Source organism: Salmo salar, chromosome 05 (genome assembly GCF_965601325.2).
Source record: "Salmo salar chromosome 05, fSalSal1, whole genome shotgun sequence".
Lineage (NCBI taxonomy): Eukaryota > Metazoa > Chordata > Actinopteri > Salmoniformes > Salmonidae > Salmo > Salmo salar.
This window is the reverse complement of record NC_138295.1, coordinates 74,723,786-74,743,084: the sequence shown is the minus strand read 5'-3', so window position 1 is coordinate 74,743,084 and position 19,299 is coordinate 74,723,786. Positions and strand designations below refer to the sequence as shown.

General features: G+C 41.5%; 3 protein-coding genes across 9 annotated transcripts in view; 2 read left to right on the top strand and 1 right to left on the bottom strand.

Moving 5' to 3' along the window:
• Positions 1-1,544, top strand: part of ttyh1 (tweety family member 1) — a 28,914-nt gene extending 27,370 nt beyond the window's left edge. For 3 of the 7 annotated variants that reach the window (XM_045718805.2, XM_045718809.2, XM_045718811.2), the window contains one exon: positions 361-1,544. In XM_045718805.2, coding sequence (XP_045574761.2) covers positions 361-444 — 84 coding nt within the window. In that variant the 3' untranslated portion in view covers positions 445-1,544. Of the gene's footprint in view, positions 124-355 lie in introns of those variants that run through there. The other 4 variants (XM_045718806.2, XM_045718808.2, XM_045718812.2 and 1 more) reach the window with 4 other exon arrangements.
• Positions 1,545-1,619: 75 nt separating this feature from the next.
• Positions 1,620-3,892, bottom strand: josd2 (Josephin domain containing 2). The gene is given in 5 exon segments (NM_001141575.2): positions 1,620-2,289; positions 2,678-2,872; positions 3,136-3,261; positions 3,505-3,633; positions 3,870-3,892. Coding segments are annotated over 4 exon segments (552 nt in total). The 5' UTR covers positions 3,627-3,633; positions 3,870-3,892; the 3' UTR covers positions 1,620-2,180.
• A 3,628-nt stretch (positions 3,893-7,520) lies between these two features.
• On the top strand, positions 7,521-12,320 carry ube2s (ubiquitin-conjugating enzyme E2S). The gene is made up of 4 exons (XM_014201698.3): positions 7,521-8,009; positions 9,381-9,528; positions 11,513-11,703; positions 11,892-12,320. Exons 1-4 carry the CDS (start codon positions 8,007-8,009, stop codon positions 12,243-12,245), a joined length of 696 nt encoding a protein of 231 aa, XP_014057173.1. The 5' UTR covers positions 7,521-8,006; the 3' UTR covers positions 12,246-12,320.
• The last annotated feature ends 6,979 nt before the right edge of the window (positions 12,321-19,299 follow it).

Here is a 19,299-nt window from a genome sequence, read left to right as displayed (position 1 = left end):
CATTACCATCCCAGTTCTAACTTTTACAACAGTCCCTGGTGCTTGAGGTAGAAGTTGCCTCCATCCACCTCTGATCTGGGATCAGATTACCTGACACCCATTCCTAACCTTAACCATTTGGAGGTAAAGACCCTGGATCAGTGGTTGTGAATAACTTCTACCTCCTCTACCCCTGTTGTTAGGGGAATAATGTGACCATGTGAGTGCTCATCTTCATACATGAGATGATTTTGAAACAAATTTGAATAATGGAGATTTCTTGTTGTTTTCTTGTCTCCCTGCTCTCTGCACACCCTCCTCTGTGGATCTTCAATGGCGGCTCCCCCATATTGAATCAAAATGCTGTTTCTGAAAGTACAGTACTCTCCCAGCATGCTGACTGGTTACGGGGGTAGTCAAACACACCCCAACTCCGCCCATTCAAGGAATCTGTATTCACGATAATTTTGTTATGTTTAAAAAAGTATTGATTTTCTTGGTTTTCTTATGAATGGACACTTTACTGAGATTAAGAAAAAATAACTAATCCCGAAAAATGGAGCTTTAGATGTAAATTAAAGGTGTGTAACGTCAGTACCAAAAAGGTTGAATGGCCTGCTGTAGAACCTCACAGTAAGCTAATGTCAGATAGATACAGTAGGTAGCATGATTATGAAGAGGTCTGAACCAGGTTCACTTGGTCAAAGTCACCCCTTACAATCCCCCTTGTCTGTCCAGTGTCAAGTTGCGCGGCGAGCCAGAATGGTATTGACGTTACGACATTGTAGTTCTATATTTTTTAAATGTAGCATCAATTTATTTTCACGTTTTTATATCTATATCTTGTTGTAGAGAAACACTGACACGTAGAAACAAAACACATTTTTGGTTGAATGAATATGCAGTCTCCTCACTTGGTATTCAACGTGCAATTTTTATTTGATTTACTTTTTATAGGTGAAAACTCTGTATCTCCCTTGTATTACCTTCTGATACTACACATTTCACTGTTGATGACATTATCTAAATCAGGGATGGGCAACTCCTGTCCTTGGGGCTGGAGTGGTAATTAAACTAATTGCATTCTAAACTGAAGATCATGATTAGGTGATTATTGGAGTCAGGTGCAGAAGGGACACCAAGTCCCCAAGGACTGGAGTTGCCCATCCCCTCATGAAACTTTGCTCTTAAAAAGAACATTCAAGAGAGGGCTATAGTACCTCTTTGTAGGCTGAATGGAGAACTACAACTCCCATCCAACCTCGAGACCATTAGAACTACAACTCCCATGCAATGACAGCAGGCACATAGCAATAAAACTCCTGCCACTGGTGCTGCAGTAGCCCTACCGTAAATAGCAATAATAACTATATAGCAGTGGGTTTCTGGGGTCTCTATAGGATGTTATGTACATATGTGATGTCAGATTTCATTGAACACCCTCCTTGCCTACTGACCTTGTTAACCCTTGAATTGCGTTTGTATGGTATAATCAATGCTCCTTTTGAATGGCATCCTTTTTCACTCCAGAGTCTAATATAAATAAAATAATAACAAAGAATAAAGTTTGTCCTTGTTTAAGTCACTCAACTGTGAATGAACTGTACTGCTGAACCTCTGAAAGACAACGAGATATCGTTACATATAAATAACATTTTCTTTATATCCTCTGAGTGTGTGTGTAGTTTGAGCACGTGTAACAGAAAGACAGTGCTCCCATTCACTTGGATATGCATAGTTAGATGTAGACACAGACAGAACACAAACATAGAAGCATTATTTTCACACAGTCAGGTGTCAACATGACATCCAATACCTCTTCTGTACCTCCTCAGTGCATAGAATAAAGACAAACCAGTTCTAACTGGTCTACCTCGACAGTGCAGTGCATAGCTGCGGAAGAAGGACGAGAGAGAAGGAAAAAGATAGATGCAGTTGTAGTGTAGAAATCCAAACAACAGCCAGTAAACTGTTACAAACAAGCCATTTGGGACAGAAATCCCTCGTCATCTTAAATTCTCTTTGGAACTTCGTGTGTGTAAGAGTGCCCACACTCCTCAGCAACCGGTAATGCATTTCCTGAAATAGTTACTTTTTGTTAAGCGCCTCTTGTTTTCTAAAATGTTATTTGTTTTTTCCAGAATAGAGCAAAAGTTTGAGTCCCATGCTGAATGAATGAAGGAATGCCCAGGCCAGAGGAATCACTTCCTGAGGTCAGAGTTCAGCCAGGTTCCGTACTCCTCCACATCCCTCCTCACAACCAGGAGCATCTCTGCCACATCCGGAGACAGAACTTCACTGAGAAATGTACTGAGAGAGAGAGAAGAGGAGTGTGGTGAGAGAGAGAGAACAAATGGGAGAGTGAGAGAGACTGGTTTACAAGAGTGCAAACTGTAACAAACAGACACTGTGGTAAGCCCCATGTGACCACTCCTCTAACAGGATGAGATCGAACTCGGACTAGTAGTCTACCACAGTCAAATTGTGGGCTGCGTTCAAGAGTTCCTGACAGGGTAACTATGTAAAAAAAAAAATTATAGCGAAGGACATTTCTGTTCGCAAACAATTAGCATGACAAGTTTAGCATTTGCATATTTTTGCATTTATCACTATCAGCTGTAAAGTTGGAGATACTGTGTCTTTGATTAGGAGTTGTACAATACATGTCTGCATAGTCGTCATCCCTCCCTTCACTCACCAGAGATCTGCTTCGTTCCCGATGCAGACAGGACTCTTTAGTTTGGAGTCGAGGTTGTAGTAGTGTCCATTAACCTGGCGCACTGCAAGCCAGTGCCGCCGCTTGACGGGGAGGGACACAATTCCGAGAGAGACACGTGACGGAACGTTCAGGATGAACCCCTGGACCTTGTCAACACAGAGACTCTGTACTGTTCTGAGGGAGAAATAGAAAAAAGGGAAGGAGATTTTGGGTTAAAATCAACAGAGCCACAGTGGTGGTGAAGGGTAGGAACAGTGATGAACAGTAGGAGTAGACAGAATCTGTGGCGAAGTTTCCTTATCAGTAGATTTTCTTTGGTCAATAAAACTAGGTATTCATGACCTGTAGCAGTACTTGGTTGGATTTATTACACAGGTGTATTTCATTGCCAATCATCTCTTCCGAATCTGTCTGGCCCTGAGGTATTGAAGTCTGACCTGCGTTTGTCCCACCATACTGCAGCCAACTCTCTACTCTGTAGGGCAGCCATGATGACGTTGACGTCATAGTTGCCTGTGCCCAGCATCGAGCGGTGAGGGTTCACCACACATTGTGGAGCTAGCCTGGGGAGGAAGGGGAAAGAGGGGAACATGGTAAAAACAGATTCACATGCTCTTGGAACTCATGGAGAAAGTGTGGTGGGTGCTCTTTGGATCACAGGCTAATAGCAGTACTTGATGATTTACATGCAGAGATTGCATATTGAAGAGCCTGTGTGTTCATTGACACAAAGAACCCTGTTTAGCCAAAACACCGCCCCCTAAAGATGACATTACACACTCATCGCCTGACCTAAGTGACCTCACCGCTTGCAGATGTCATCTGCCGTCTCCTTGGTGAACACTTGTTCTTGCAGAACGTTGTTCAGAGCATGAATGGCGCACAACTCCAGTCGCTGCTTCTCATGGAATACCTCTCCTTCGCTCATAATAACCCTGTTGATAGACAAAATACACAAAACATAAGCATGTTGACTGCAGCTGTTCAATACATTGTTGAATATGAACTTTCAACAAAACAGTAAAAAGGAATGAATGAAACACTTTCCAAGGGAACAAAACATTTGCTATCTCCTCTGTAATACTCCAGAAAAAAAAACACGTCCATTTGAAGTCCAATAGAATGCTTAATTTCATTCAATTATTAGCTAACTAACTAGATCAGTCTTTACCGTATTGGAAGTTGTCCGCAGTGTAATGGTCAAATAAAGCGGTTTTTCAAAGTCAGTAATAGCTCCTCTGGTGTTCTTATTCCACGACAAACAAAATAATAAAATGTACCTAGCGTAAACGTAAATCTATTATACATAAACTTGTTGATTTTACGCTCACAAGAACATGCTAGTGAACTCTCTAGTAAGAATGGGGGGAAAAACCGGAAGCATGATTGTTGTTGTTCAACTGTCACGCCCCGTAAATTGGAGCGAGCGTAGTTTTTGTCCTCGCTGAATTTCTCTGCAACGCGCATCAGGCTATCCAATCAGTGATTAGTGCGCGCTGAAAGCCAGGAACTATGCGTGGTGCCAGCAAAGATGGCGCGCCTGGAAAAGCCCATAGACTTAGATAGACATCGCATCATTGTATATGTACTATTATGGCGTTTGTGAGAGCAGGGGCAGCGCAATTGAGGGCATCTCCATTTTGAAGTAGTACATTTTCTATGATTTGGTAAACAAACTGAATGTGTGGATACCACTGAGATATAATAAGAACTGAAGACTACATCCAAGATGTCCGCCTGTTGTTTTCAAGGTAATCTACTCACTTTCGCATAGGTTGATTAATTTCATGGACGTCTATATCTGGGATTACCATCGCACAAGGAGCAGCGCAAGCAGTGATGACGTCATCACATCATCCAAAAACAGACTGGACATTTGATTAATATAAAATGTTAATATCTTCGGCTGTGAGTGATGGATTTCAAAGATGATGGTACAAAAAAACAAAAAAACACATGTTTTATTTCTTTGTATTATCTTTCACCAGATCAAATGCGTTATGTTGTCCTACATTAATTTCACATTTACACAGACTTCAAAGTGTTTCCTTTCAAATGGTATCAAGAATATGCATATCCTTGCTTCAAATCCTGAGCTACAGGCAGTTAGATTTGTGTATGTAATTTTAGGCGAAAATTGAAAAAAAAAGTCTGATCCTTAAGATTAAACTGTGGTACAGAAGCAAAACTGGAACCCTGGCCTCTTGGTGCATACTGCCACCTGGAGTGCGTTGTTTGAACAGGTATAAAGCTTGCCGATTTACTGCCACCTGCAGTTATGGAATGTTTGTTCACAAGTATAATGCATTGGCTGATCCCTCCTGGTGACCTGGTTGGAATTATGTGATCCTTCCTTAACCCATAGGAAGTCCCACCCAGTGACTACTTCAAAATGGTGAAAGTGCTCAATGGCGCTGCCCATTCTAAAATAGACATTTGGGCACTAGAGTCCTCTATCTATCTCTATGGGAAAAGACAAACATCCCGTCCAAATGAGCGTGCCTTAGTATAAACTGTTTAATGTAAATACTTTATTGTATTTTTACAACATCGCAATTAACAGCCATAAAAATCAAATTTCAGAAAAAGTATTTGCATATGACACAAGCAATCATGTCATTAATCGAAAACCATTTTCTGATTGCAGAGAGGAACACAAGGGAAAATGTCTGTGCTCTGTTTTCCTACAAATAATTCGAAGAAAACATCCAGAACAGAATCCAAAAATAAAAACACGCAGACAATGTAGTGATGAGGCGCTCTCTAGTGGTCACTAGAAATACTGCAGGAAAAAGTCTCAGTGGGGGTGGAAGGCCAAAACTTTCCCTTCCAAAATGATGGATACTAGGAATAATTTAAATGTAATGTTACTTGGAATGTACCTTTTCAAATCTCAGGTGTATCACTGTATCTTGAGGATGGCATTAATAATCACTCATCTACATTCATTTACTTTTAAATAACAGGCAATTTTCTGTCTGGCACATGGTAGGCACTTTCCCACTCTGGCCTTTGTGACCATAGTTCTCAGGATGGTTGGTCAGGGCCAGGGGCTTTCAAATTCAATCTGAGTTTATGTCCCCACAATCACACATTGATGTCAGTAGACTGGGGTTGGCAGGTTGTGATGTTTTCTGTTTTTTGTTTGTACGGAAGCAACACTTACATTAGATTTGCTGTGAGCTGTAAAAGTTTCCCCCATGCAAGTAATACATGTGATAAGAGTCTTACAGGTACAGATATTTAACCCCTTATTATAATGTTGGATGCCAGTGCTTGATGGTTTGGTACCTTAACCATGAGCAAATAAATGTTTTACCTCATGCAACAAGGGGTTACGTACCCGGGTTTTATTGTGCTGCTCACCAAAAGTCATGAAGAGTGAAAAGGTGATTTGTGGAAGATCCTAAAGAATTATGTGGACAGGTTTGAGAAATAGCTACATTTGTTGTAATGCCTTGGAATGGATGGCGTTATGTGTGAACATTAGAATGAAGACCATATTGTTACACAAAGTTGCTGTTGTAACAATTCCCAAGCATATCTAACATTTTGACTAATAGTTCATGCTTCTGATAGCATCGAACGTTCTAAATTCTCTCTGATTTGTTGCATTCTAGCCTGGCTGCCAACTCTGTGTCTCTGCTCAGCTATTACATTCCACTCCTTGCCAAAGCAAATGACAGGAGAGGCAAGGAGTTGAATGTTAGCTAAAAAGACTGGTACCTCGACTAGTTGTATTCAATTCAAATTAAATCAAATCAAATTGTATTTGTCACATGCTTCATAGACAACAGGTGTAGACTCACAGTGAAATGCTTACTTACGGGTCCTTTTCCAACAATACATAGTTAAAGATCAAATAAAATAAATACAAATAAAATTGAAATAGTAACACAAGGAATAAATATGCAGTGAATAACGAGGGAGTACCAGTACCGAGTCAATGTGAAGGGGTACAACGTAATTGAGGTAGCTATGTATTGTACATATAGGTGGGGGTAAAGAGAATAGGCAACAGGATAGATAATAGACAGTAGCAGCAGTGTATGTGGTGAGTGTGAAAGTGTGTGGCCAGTATGCAAATGTGTGTGTTGGGGTGTAAGTATATGTGAGTGTGCATAGAGTCACTGCAGGGTTGCCATTTGATTAGCTATTTCGCAATATTGTTTACAAGTCTTATTTATTATAACTAGGAAAGTCAGTTAAGAGTAAATTCTTATTTACAATGAGGGCCTAGCTTCCCAAACACTAACGACACTGGGCCAATTGTGCACAGCCCTATGGGACTCCCAATCACGGCCAGTTGTGATACAGCCTGCAAACGAACCAGGCTCTGTAGTGACGCCTCTAGTACTGAGATGCAGTGCCTTAGACCGCTGCACCACTCAGAAACTTCTTTGGTTTGGGGGTAGAAGCTGTTCAGGGTCCTGTTGGTTCCAGACTTGGTACATTGATTTGATCGGTACCACTTGCGCCAGCAGAGAGAACAGTCTTTGATAATTTGTTAAGCCTTCCTCTGACACTGCCGTCTATAGGTATATTGTATGGTAGAGTTGGGTTCACTAGGGTTAGGTTATATTGAAGTTTAGAAAAAAGTTTATATTGTGTGCGGCTGTCTGTCAAGATGAAGGCCTACCCTCTGGGTGGGTATGAGTTTTTCAAACGCACCTATGGCTTGGAAGCATTTTTGACATTCTCGACTTTGGATGGCTGGTGGAAATGTCAAGTATGATGACGACAGACCCCCTACGATATGTGATTGGTCTTGTTGGTTGCGAAGTTTGTACACGTGTTGTATGGCTAAAATGCCGATTGGTCAAGTCAACACAACACAATTTCATTTGGGAGACGTAGTTGTGTTCCGTGTCAACGAAAATAGTAGCTGGCTAGCTACTCTAGCACTTGGCCACCACATAATTTTGGCTAAAAACACTTTCTTCCAGTAACTCGCTTCCCTTCACTGTATACGTTGTTTACCCCAAAAAGCAGGCTGTTTTTAGCAGAATAACGAACTGGAGTTTACGTGCTATCAGTGTATATGAACTTTTGAGGAGAAGGATTTCAGCTAGCAAGCTGCAGCTGGCTAACGCGTTAGCATAACTTGATCGCTTGCTTGGCCATTCAAGATCTAAGTAGTCGGCGATAACTGCATTTATTCATTTATTTGAGGTGTCGTGGACCACTTTCTCGTCAATCAAGCATACGCTGCAAGCATTTATTAGTTGCTAGCTACCGTTGCTATTTCGACGAGGATCACAGAGTTAGTTAGCCCCAGTCACCTGAATAGTAATATTCTTCGGAAGACATGGTAAGTTAAAATTGTTTACAAACACTTTCATAAATGGATACAATTATTGGTTATTTAGCTAGCTAACAAAGCAAGTCAAATTGTTTGCCAGCTGTTTAGCTAACGTTAACTAGCTAACTACAGTAACGTTACTTAGCCGAGACCTAACTTAGTTAGCTAGTTAAGTTGGGTAGCTAACGTTAGTTGGTTGTTTGCTTGCTATAGTTAACTAACTGGCGTTAGCTGATAACGTTAGCTACGATTTTATTTTGCAGGCTAGTTCAGTTGTTGACACTTATCCCGAACACAATTTAAATGGCAAACTGTCCACCATAAAGATGAATGACTAACTAACTTCTACACGATTGTCAGCAAATTAACTATCATAACGTTAGGACACCCCAAAGTTGGCGTATGTAGCTACCTATGCAAGTTTGCTAGCTACCTAATGATGATTTGGCTGGCTAGTTACCTAATGTTAGCTTACTAGCTAGATATCTTATTTCCTCTCATTTAGCTAAATTGATGAGCTGTAATAAGAACTACAATGTGTTACACGATTTGGCGATTTAATGGTACATTAGCTATTTGACTTGACAATGTGAACTAGTCAGTCATTTTAGCCAGCAATGTTACCATTAGCTAGCTTTCGGCTAACTGTTAATTCGCTAGCTAGCTACAACCTAGCCATTCTGTCTTTGTCAAATAAAGCTAACTTGATGTCCGTTTTGTATGGCTAGAAAATGCTAATACAATATCTTTGACCGGTTTGTACATTTATCAATGAGGTAAACTGCCAGACATTGGCTGAAATCGCAGTTGTCAGTTGTGACACAGCTTATCCACTGCACTCTCATGATGATATTATTACCACCTGGCCTGTACTGTAGCGACTCAACTCCACGATTTACAATGGAGTTGAGCAGCGACTCGTGTGGGCAAACTGGAGGTCCTTAGTCCCATACAATTCCGTTTTTATCAAAAACGTCTGATTATAGCATCCAAAGAATAGCCCGCAATTACACAGAAATGTGTGTAATTGTGGGCTATTCTTTGGGTGTTGAAATCAGTACTTTTTATTAAAATTGATGTTGTGACTAAGGAGCTCCAGTCTGTTCACACTAATCGCAGCTCAACTCCATCATAAATCGTGGAGTTGAGTTTAATCGGCTACAGGCCTAAGGCTTATCAGACAGTAGATGGCTACATTGATTCTGAGCAACCATTTTGGTGACAGCTTTACTGAAATTGTCTCTTACTGAGATTTTCCTGTTATTAATGTGTTTGTGATCATGGAACCCACACATGCCATATCTATAGTATTTACCATATTTGCACCTTTCTGTTGGTAGTGGGACAGAATAGTAATGTATGTGTGTGCCCCATTTATAGAACTCCAATGTAGAGAACTTGCCGCCCCAGGTTCTGCGTCTGGTGTACAAAGAGGTGTCTGCACTAGCTGCAGATCCCCCTGAGGGCATCAAGATCTACCCCAGCGAAGAAGACATCACAGAACTCCATACAGCCATCGAGGGACCAGGTAACGCATACCTCTGTGTCATGGGAAATGTTTTGTCTGCCTAGGGAAGCTGTAATGTAGAACATGCTGGGGTTGACATTAAGCTATCAAAGGTGCTTGTCCATTGGGCAAGTACAGGCAAAGGTCATGGTCACTTGCCCAAAAAACGAAAATGGTCTTTTACACGTACAAATGTAAAAAATGTGAACATTGTTTGAATGAGTCAGCACACTTATGCCACTATTCAAACCCCTTTTTGCATAAGTTTCATGGTAAATCTGTAAAGAAGTTCCCTTAAGGCGTCAGCATGCTTCAGTTCGGCTGGCGGGTAGCCGAAGTTGGCTAGGCGAACCAAACGAGTGTGCTCGCATACTCCCTTAAAAGACCTTCGCTTGGAAAAACAAGTAAAAAGCAGAAATAGTATTGTTTGTCCATTTAACGCCATAGCCAGTATACACTTCCTCAACATAGTCAGAATTAATCTAAGATAACTCAAGAAATCTGTCAATAGTTTTGACGTTTTTGACAAGGATGTTTGCAGTATTTCGCAATGAAACATTTTCATGAAAACGAGTCGTCTCTCGTTGAATGACAACCGACTTCACTGAAGAATCCCTACTGTTGGCCAATCACTGACAAAGGGGTGTAGACTTCGGTTACTGACTCTGGCTACCAACTTTGGCTTGCCGCAAGAAAAAATGTGCGCCCGAAGAAAAAAAAAAAAAAAACGTACCGAAGTCCAAAACTAACAAAAATGGTGCAAAATATTGTCTTAATATATGCACAAACTCTTCCGAACTGTTTCGGCTGGGAAGCATGCAGACGCCTTTACTCTGACAGACTTCTGATGAAAAGGGTGTGGAAAGTATGAAGTAATGATCACACATGTAAAATCCTCCATAGAGGCATGAAATTTAAGTCTCTGGTACTTTTGTGTACTTTTTAGACAATAGTTCTGAAAGTAGCTCTCAGCAGCCAAAAGTGGTACATGGAAATTGCATACTATCGCTCTGCTGAGTATCTTTTTGACTCTCACTCAAATGGTGAGGAGCTGAAGCTCATTGTCTGAAACTAATTGCTAGGGGCTGGCCCACGTGGGGTAAAATGTAGGGGAAATGGTGCAGCACAGCTTCCAGAAAAGTCGCTTTCAAACTCTAGATTTCGTGGCTAATTCAGGTTGGACCTCAACTATGCTCAGATTACACACTGGCTAGCTAACACACTACTAGAGGCAGTTGGCACAAAGGCCTAAACATTTTATTTAGTTGTCCAATCTTCACTGTCTGAACTGGAAAACACATAGGCCTACTTGAGTTGCAAGGTAATTTGTTAAATTATGGACTCCTACCGCCATTTGAGCACTGACATTTGCTACCGAAACGTCTTTCTCATCAATATCACTGCACATTTAGCCTACTCCTGTTTTAACAGGGTGTAATTAGCTTATTGGCTATTTGCCTTCATAAAAACAATGTTTTTGTTACATATGTCCATCTGACCTATTCTAAATGACAGACTAGCAGTTTGCTAATAGACCAGATGCATTTATTTTTTTCAAATCTGCAGCTCGTAGTTGGAACACGTTTCCCTACTTTAATCAACCAGTCCATTTTGAATTTGTGATAAAGCTGTCGTGATTTGGCAAAGAATGTAGCTTGTCTACAGTTTGGTTTGTGTATCCCATCTGTTAGATGCATTTTTCTAAGCAGTAATTTCTATAGTCTTAATGGGAGCTTGGGTGCACAACGCGTTTGTGTAGAGGGAGCGGTCGGATCTGAATGGAGTGAGATGCGTAATGCAGGTGAAAGAGAATGTAGGGAGAACTGTGTGATCACTGTGTGATCGCTTATGCACATGAACAAATGGAACTCGAGTCGACGTGAATGAGCGCTAGTCTTCAGGACAAAAGGCAGATTCCACCTTACCGACTGTTGAGTTTACTTGCCCTGGACAACCGGTAATGTCAACCCCTGCTTGATGTGGTTTATTTATTGTGCTTCAATAGAAGGAACCCCGTTTGCCGGGGGTGTTTTCCGGATGCGCCTGGTCCTGGGGAAGGACTTCCCTGCTGCACCACCGAAAGGCTACTTCCTAACCAAGATCTTCCACCCTAATGTGGGCCACAAGGGAGAGATCTGTGTCAATGTCCTGAAGAGGGACTGGAGGGCAGAGCTGGGACTCAGACATGTATTACTGGTAAGAAATATTTAAGCATCTCTATGGGTGCTTCTTAATAATCCAAAATAGCAATGGGTGAAAGAAAATATTGTATCTGGTTCATTTTATATTCTTAACATTTTGTATAGTCATCTCTGCTTGGTTCATGGAAACCCTTGAAATATACCCTGATGACTCACTGGTGTTCATTCTCTCTCTCCCCTCAGACTATCAAGTGCCTTATGATCCATCCCAACCCTGAGTCGGCTCTCAACGAGGAGGCGGGGCGTCTGCTCCTAGAGGACTATACAGAGTATGCGTCCCGTGCTCGCCTCCTGACTGAGATCCATGCCATGGGGGGGCACGGGGGGACGTCGGGGGTGCCCCAGGACCCCGCCGATGGCCCCCAGCCCAAAAAACACGCAGGGGACCCTACCAAGAGGGCGATGGGGTCAGGGGTTGCCCCCTCTGCTGCTCTGGGTAACGGAGCCAATGGAAGCAGTACTACCTCCAGCAGTAGCAATAGTAATGTTGTAGGGAAGAAGAAAACTGATAAAAAGCGAGCGTTGAGACGACTCTAATGCTGTTTGGAGTCTTCTCTCTCTCTGTGTGTGTGTGTGTGTGTGTGTGTGTGTGTGTGTGTGTGTGTGTGTGTGTGTGTGGTGTGTGTGTGTGAGTGGGGGGGGGGGGGGGGGGGGGGGGGGGGGGGATATACTGAATATTGTTCGTCTTTCCCAGACTCTTTCTATCCCCCTGACTCTGTACTGTCCCTTTTGTACTCATTGCATCTTGTATCCCTGTTCATTCCTTATTGCCATATATTCTCCCAATCCCCTGTGGATAAATCCATTTGCATTCAATTACTTTTTGACAGCACCCCTTTTTCATTTGAATGAAACCTTCCATACGTATTTGTCTGTTGTAGAAGTGCTCAGAAAGTGAGTTTTTGGACCTGAATGCCAAAACATAAAAGATAAATGTGCTCAAAGTTGACCCATTTTGTGTACCCCACCACACAATGAGACATCCATGTCTACATCACTGGAAAAGATAAACGCTTGAGATTTGATATATTTTTAAAGCTTGCTAACAGAGTTGTCAGACTACTTAGTAATTTCTTGGTTGGGTGGGGTATGCAAAATGGGGCATCTTTGAGCACCTTTATCTCCTGAATGTTTTTGGCATTTAGGTCCAAAAAGTCACTTTCTCACCACTTCTTCCATGGGGAAAAAATGTATGGAAAGTTGTTTAAACAAAAGGAATGTTGTGGAAAAAGTGACTGAATTCAAATGGGTTCACCGCTGTGTGTGTTAGTTCTCTCCATGGTTCGTTCCTCACTGTCATGATCTGAGAGAGGTTTTATTGTGTTTCATACACAGCACTAATGATTGTGTGTGTCATACAGTAGCTACCTAGCTCAAGACTGTTTGAGCTTCAGTCTGACTGAGCTTCAGTCTGACTCATCTCCCCTATCTGAAATTAGGCTTCTTTCTGTTCAGTGTTCACTAAACAAAATGTCTTAGATATTTTGCAGAAACAGAAAATGCCTCTTTCTTTCCCCACCCCCTTCTTGACATGGCTCCTGTTGCTGAAATGGTACTGTGTACTGCCCAGCTAGCCTCGTGTTGGGAAACTGGTGAGATGTTTTGTCATGTCTGAGTTGAGTTACCTTATACCAAATCAGGTTGTCGGAAGGGAGTCAGGATAGAGGACTTATTAGAAGATTATGCAATGTTTTTGATTCATAGAGTGAAACACAACATGATGAGATGGGGAAGCAACAATCAGCAGTTTTCCTAGAAAATGTTCGTCTAGTAGTGGTCGAAATGAGATGGACACGAAGGGAGCAACATTTGGTCTGATTATTACTTCAAAAAAATTATTTCACCCCTATTGTTTTGTAAATGTTTATCCCCATGTATGACTATTCTGTTTTTGCATTTTTACAAAATTGTCATTGTTTATTCATTGTCCGGTATTTGCCAGAGTGGTTTTAAAGTGACATGCCTATATTCAGATGTCTTGGTGCCTGTATGAAGTAGGTTATTGTCCATACAGGATTAGGTTAGGGTGCAGGATTGTGCATATCATTGATTATTAATTATATCCCATATATAATTATGGATATTTATATGGTCTTAGCGGCACATCTGGTCTTTAGTACTAATTTGCCAATAGTGTACCTGTGAACCTTTTATTGTTAAACGTTTTTCATTTGATTTGTATGGATCAAATACCTGCTCCGGTCGTATGCACTGTCCAGCTCCTATCCTGTTCCCATATGGGCCAGAATTGGGGAAAAAACCAATGTATTTGTCAATAGGGAAGCCTCACCAGATTTGATAGAAAGGACCTCCCCAGTCGATGCGCTCCTCTGGCTGGGTTTCCTGGGCATGTTTTCTCCCTCTGATCTAAATGCATGTTGGCGCCTACATTTCCCAGGGAAACAATCAACAGTTGTCTTTTACTTCGGTGGGAGAAGGTGCCTGGGAAACGGTCATTGTGCGAAACTTAACGGGTGGGTATTTTTGTGTCCATTTTAAGTTATTTAAATTAATAAATTAGAAATATTTGGGAAAATTTTGAGAAATGTATAATTTAGTTATTTCTTCAGTGTTGGTAAGATATTGAACATTATGGTGTGAATAGCATTGCTCTCTGTGGTACAGTAGTATAATGACAGGGAAGGGAGAAATCAGATTTTTAGGGAGCCCCCAATATAGGTTGTCTATCTGGGGCATATTTAATAGTAAAAACAGGATTCATTTCCTCCATCTGTAAAGGTCTGAGAACACAGGATGGGTGAAAAAGCAACAGGGGAGATGAGTTGGAGGGAGCCGCTACACTTGAGCTCCACCCATTGTGTCATGAATTCCATACACACCTGTTTAGTCTAGTGGAATGTGCCCCCAGCAAGCAGGCTGTCAGTTGACATACGTAATGAAGGGTTCCTTCCTCTGGCTTGGCTGCAGTGAGCAGCATGCAGAGCAACCAGCTACCCATCTGGGTGGAAATAGCTGCCTGACATCCTGGTAATTGCCCTCAGACACCTGGGTGTTGGGCTGGAGGTGACGCTAGGAAACCTGTTTAGAAAGGTTTTTCACCTTCTAGTCCCCCTCTGTGGAAAAGTTGATTCAACCGTCTATCGGAGTACTCTACCACCTTGACGATTATGGAGATAGAAAATACGGAGTGGCTGCGGATCCAACTTTTCTGGCCCCATCTTCCCCACAGCTAAAGTTCCCAGAGCTTTTGCTCGTGTGGAATTCTCTACTTTACACACAGTCTTGGCTTTACTCATAAACAACAGGCTACTGTTGCGACTGGCGCTCGTTTAGATAAAGTTAGATCAAAGCTGAAACAATGTCTGCAAAAACACTGATACTGGTCTACATAACAGAACCAAAAATAATAGCGTATGTTACTGTGTAATTTCTTATGAGATTTTTAGGATGATTGTACAAATGGTTACATTTTTCTACAACACAACATCGTGCGCATTAGGCAAAATATTTTATTTTATTTTGAACTAAGCACAGCAAGGCTATGCTACAGTTTGTTAACTCCGTCTGCTTGTTGACACGTTCGCTCACTACATAAAACAACACTAGGGTACTTCCTAACTACACTGTAGAATACTTCCTAACTACACTGTAGGATTCTTCCTAACTACACTGTAGGGTTCTTTGTAACTACACTAACTCAATAAGATCTAAATATGCATATCCCCCTGAAACAGATATGTTTGGTATGCAGATGCTGCATGGATGTTTCACTGGTAATACTTGAATTATCATACAAATGTGAAGGGAGGTTCTTTAGGAGTAGATCAGAGACTGTGTGTAAAGTACAGAATCTTGCACATGCACAAAGGCTTCGGGACCTTTAACTGTCGGGAAGAGAGGTCCAGAAAAGTCTTATCGACAGCCACTGCCTAGAAAATGGGTGTGTTCGGGCGGTAAGCCAAACGAAGCCGACTAGACGAAAGTCTTCGGGTGAAGTCTGGGGAGGTGCATCTGCAACAGCTGAAAGTCGGACACTAGTGGTTTTCCAACCGCAAGGCTCAGATCAACATGGCAGTGTCAACATAGCTGCTGTTTGCAAAAGTTCTTCAGAATAAATGTAAAAGTTTATCACACACTCACAAACTGAAAACATAATGCGTGTACATTTAAATGATTAGAAAGTATCTTATCACTTTCATTTGTAACCCCTGGAGCTTTAGAATCGTGGCAAGTTGGTAATGTCTGGTCACGTTCGAGTGGGTCATTCAAAAACACCCTAACGATTGGTTGACATAGTGCCTCCCACAATACAGGTGATGGCTGCATGGTGCAGGTGATGAGAAGCAACTGCGGCGACTTCTTCAAAAACTGCATGACGTTTGATCACATGATTTTTGTAAGGTTCATGCAGTCGACATGTAGGCGCAAGGCAGACCATTTTTATCACTAATGCAACATACTTTTAAATGGTAGTGACCAACAATGGTCACGATTTGACAAAAGTGATCCACTTGAACGTGCCCAACTTTACATAAATCATGTGAACAAAGGTCATGAAGGTTTGACTGCAGTCGACAGTAAGTTTCTGCAGATGCTCTTCACCAACTTCATCCTGCAACCATCACCTGCATTGTGGGAGGCTCTATTGTCAACCAATCATTACGGGTTTTTTATATGACCCACACCAACGTGACCAAAGACATGACTGAAACAGGAACCAACTTTGCCGCAAGTCATGTATACAGTGGATATGTACAAATTAATGTGATATTTGAGGCTCTCCTTTGCCAATTGATAGTATAATGTACACACATAGTGGCAAGAAAAAGTATGTGACCCCTTTGGAAATGCCTGGATTTCTAAATAAATTGGTCATAAAATTCGATCTGATCTTCATCTAGGTCATAACAATAAACACAGTCTGCTTAAACTAATAACACACAAACAATTATATGTTTTCATGTCTTTATTGAACACACCGTGTAAACATTCACAGTGCAGGGTGGAAAAAGTATGTGAACCCTTGGATTTAATAACTGGTTGACCCTCCTTTGGCAGCAATAACCTCAACCAAATGTTTTCTGTTGTTGCGGATCAGACCTGCACAACGTTCAGGAGGAATTTTGGACCATTCGTCTTTACAAAACTGTTTCATTTTAGCAATATGATGTTTGGTGTGAACCGCTATCGAGGTCATACAGCATTTTCAATCGGGTTGAGGTCAGGACCACTCCAGAAGGTGTATTGTCTTCTGTTGAAGCCATTCTGTTGTTGATTTACTTCAGTGTTTTTGGTCATTGTCCTGTTGCATCACCCACCTTCTGTTGAGCTTCAATTGGCAGACAGATAGCCTAACATTCTCCTGCAAAATGTCTCGATAAACTTGGGAATTCATTTTTCCGTCGATGATAGCAAGCTGTCCAGGCCCTGAGGCAGCAAAGCAGCCCCAAAACATGATGCTCCCTCCACCATACTTTACCGTTGGGATGAGGTTTTGATGTTGGTGTGCTGTGCCTTTTTTCTCCACACACAGTGTTGTGTGTTCCTTCCAAACAACTCAACTGTAGTTTCATCTGTCCACAGAATATTTTGCCAGTAACGCTGTAGAACATCCAGATGCACTTTTGCAAACTTCAGACGTGCAGCAATATTTTTTTCTTCCGTGGTGACCTCCCATGAACACCATTCTTGTTTAGGGTTTTATGTATCGTAGACTCGTCAACAGAGATGTTAGCATGTTCCAGAGATTTCTGTAAGTCTTTAGCTGACACTCTAGGATCCTTCTTAACCTCACTGAGCATTCTGCACTGTGCTCTTGCAGTCATCTTTGCAGGACGGCCACTCCTAGCAACAGTGCTGAACTTTCTCCATTTATAGACAATTTGTCTTACCGTGGACTGATGAACATCAAGGCTTTTAGAGATACTTTTGTAACCCTTTCCAGCTTTATGCAAGTCAACAATTCTGAGATCTCTTTTGTTTGAGGCATGGTTCACATCAGGCAATGCTTCTTGTGAATAGCAAACTCACATTGTGTGTTGTTTTTTATAGGGCAGGGCAGCTCTAACCAACATCTCCAATCTTGTCTCATTGATTGGACTCCAGATTAGTTGATTCCTGACTCCAATTAACTTTTGGAGAAGTCATTAGCCTAGGAGTTCACATACTTTTTCCAACCTACACTGTGAATGTTTAAATGATGTATTCAATATAGACAAGAAAAATACAATAATTTGTGTGTTATTATTTTAAGCACACTGTGTTTTGTCTATTGTGACTAAGAGGAAGATCAGATCAAATGTTATGACTAATTTATGCAGAAATCCAGGTAATTCCAAAGGGTTCACATACTTTTTCTTGCCACTGTATATTTTCAGTGTATGAGTGTGTGATATGGGGGTTGGAGACGTGTTTATTTCGACATTATTAAGAACAACTTTTCTAAGCATTGGCAACACTGCCATGTTACACTGAGCCTTGCTGTAGGAAAACCACATCAGTGTCCAACTTTTGGCTATCGCAGATGCACCTCCCCCAACTTCACTCCTCAACCTTCGTCTACAGTCGGTTGCTTTCGCCTTACCACTCAGACGAACCCAATATCTGACCCTGCTGTATCAGTGGTTGGGGACAATGTCTGTATTCTCTCCCCTTTGCTGGCTTCTGCCAGCCCTTTTTACCCACAACCTAATACTGTTCTCTCTTTCTGGGATTTGCACAGCATGGGTTTTTTCATTTGAGAAAACATTTCAGGCTGTTCATAGAGGTACAGGGCTATTATTGTTTTCTCTTATTATCTGCAAGGTTTAACACCATGAATAAGCCCCATGCTATACTGTTGGCTGAGAGGCTATAAGAGCTAGTATTGTAATCTGGGAGTATGATGTGCTTTGTCAAAAATAAATTAACATAGTCATTATTCTATGAAATCTAATGAAACACACAAAAAAAATACCTTTATGTGTTATGCACACTACATGGAATTAGGGATTCAAACTTCTCTCACTTCTTTGAAGACATCAGTGTCTTATCACATTTTGAAATTTTAGGCCTATCCGTCATGGTTGACAGATTCACTCACGCGCATCAGTGTTCTGGCTTTGGATTGCGCCTGTCCTCTTCCCCCACCACGTTTTCATCCCTTTCATAATTGCCACCAACATAATCACACAGTTGCTGTGGCAACCGTTGGTGCACCCCTCTCTCTCTCCTTCTCTCTCTCTTGCTCTCTCTTTTAATACCCACATACACAAAAAGATAGTGAGAGAATGTATCAAGGCAGAAAAATATCAAAGGCCCCCATTTTGATGTATTTTTGCGCATTTATCATCTGATGACCAGCAGCATTATGACGACTGGTGGCTGTCAATTTTCATCTTCATTTTTTTCTTCTAACACCTGTGACACTATAGAGCAGCAGGGCTGGACTACCTCATTTTGGGCCCCGGGGCACCTACCTCCAGGGGGTTTTGTCATGAGGCTGAGAGAAAATGTTGCAGTTTTAAAGATAATTTCATGCAATTATACACATTTTGCCATGGGGCAAAGTTAAAAATGTGCTGTTTATAGTTTATCTCATGCTATTCTTCACATTTGACCATGAGACTGAGAGAAACATGTCCACTTTTAA

Bases quoted from the DNA above. Each gene is read 5' to 3' on its own strand.
- ube2s (XM_014201698.3), top strand. The intron at 9,529-11,512 runs GTAACGCATACC...GTGCTTCAATAG, and splicing joins TACAGCCATCGAGGGACCAG to AAGGAACCCCGTTTGCCGGG. The intron at 11,704-11,891 runs GTAAGAAATATT...CTCTCCCCTCAG, and splicing joins GACTCAGACATGTATTACTG to ACTATCAAGTGCCTTATGAT.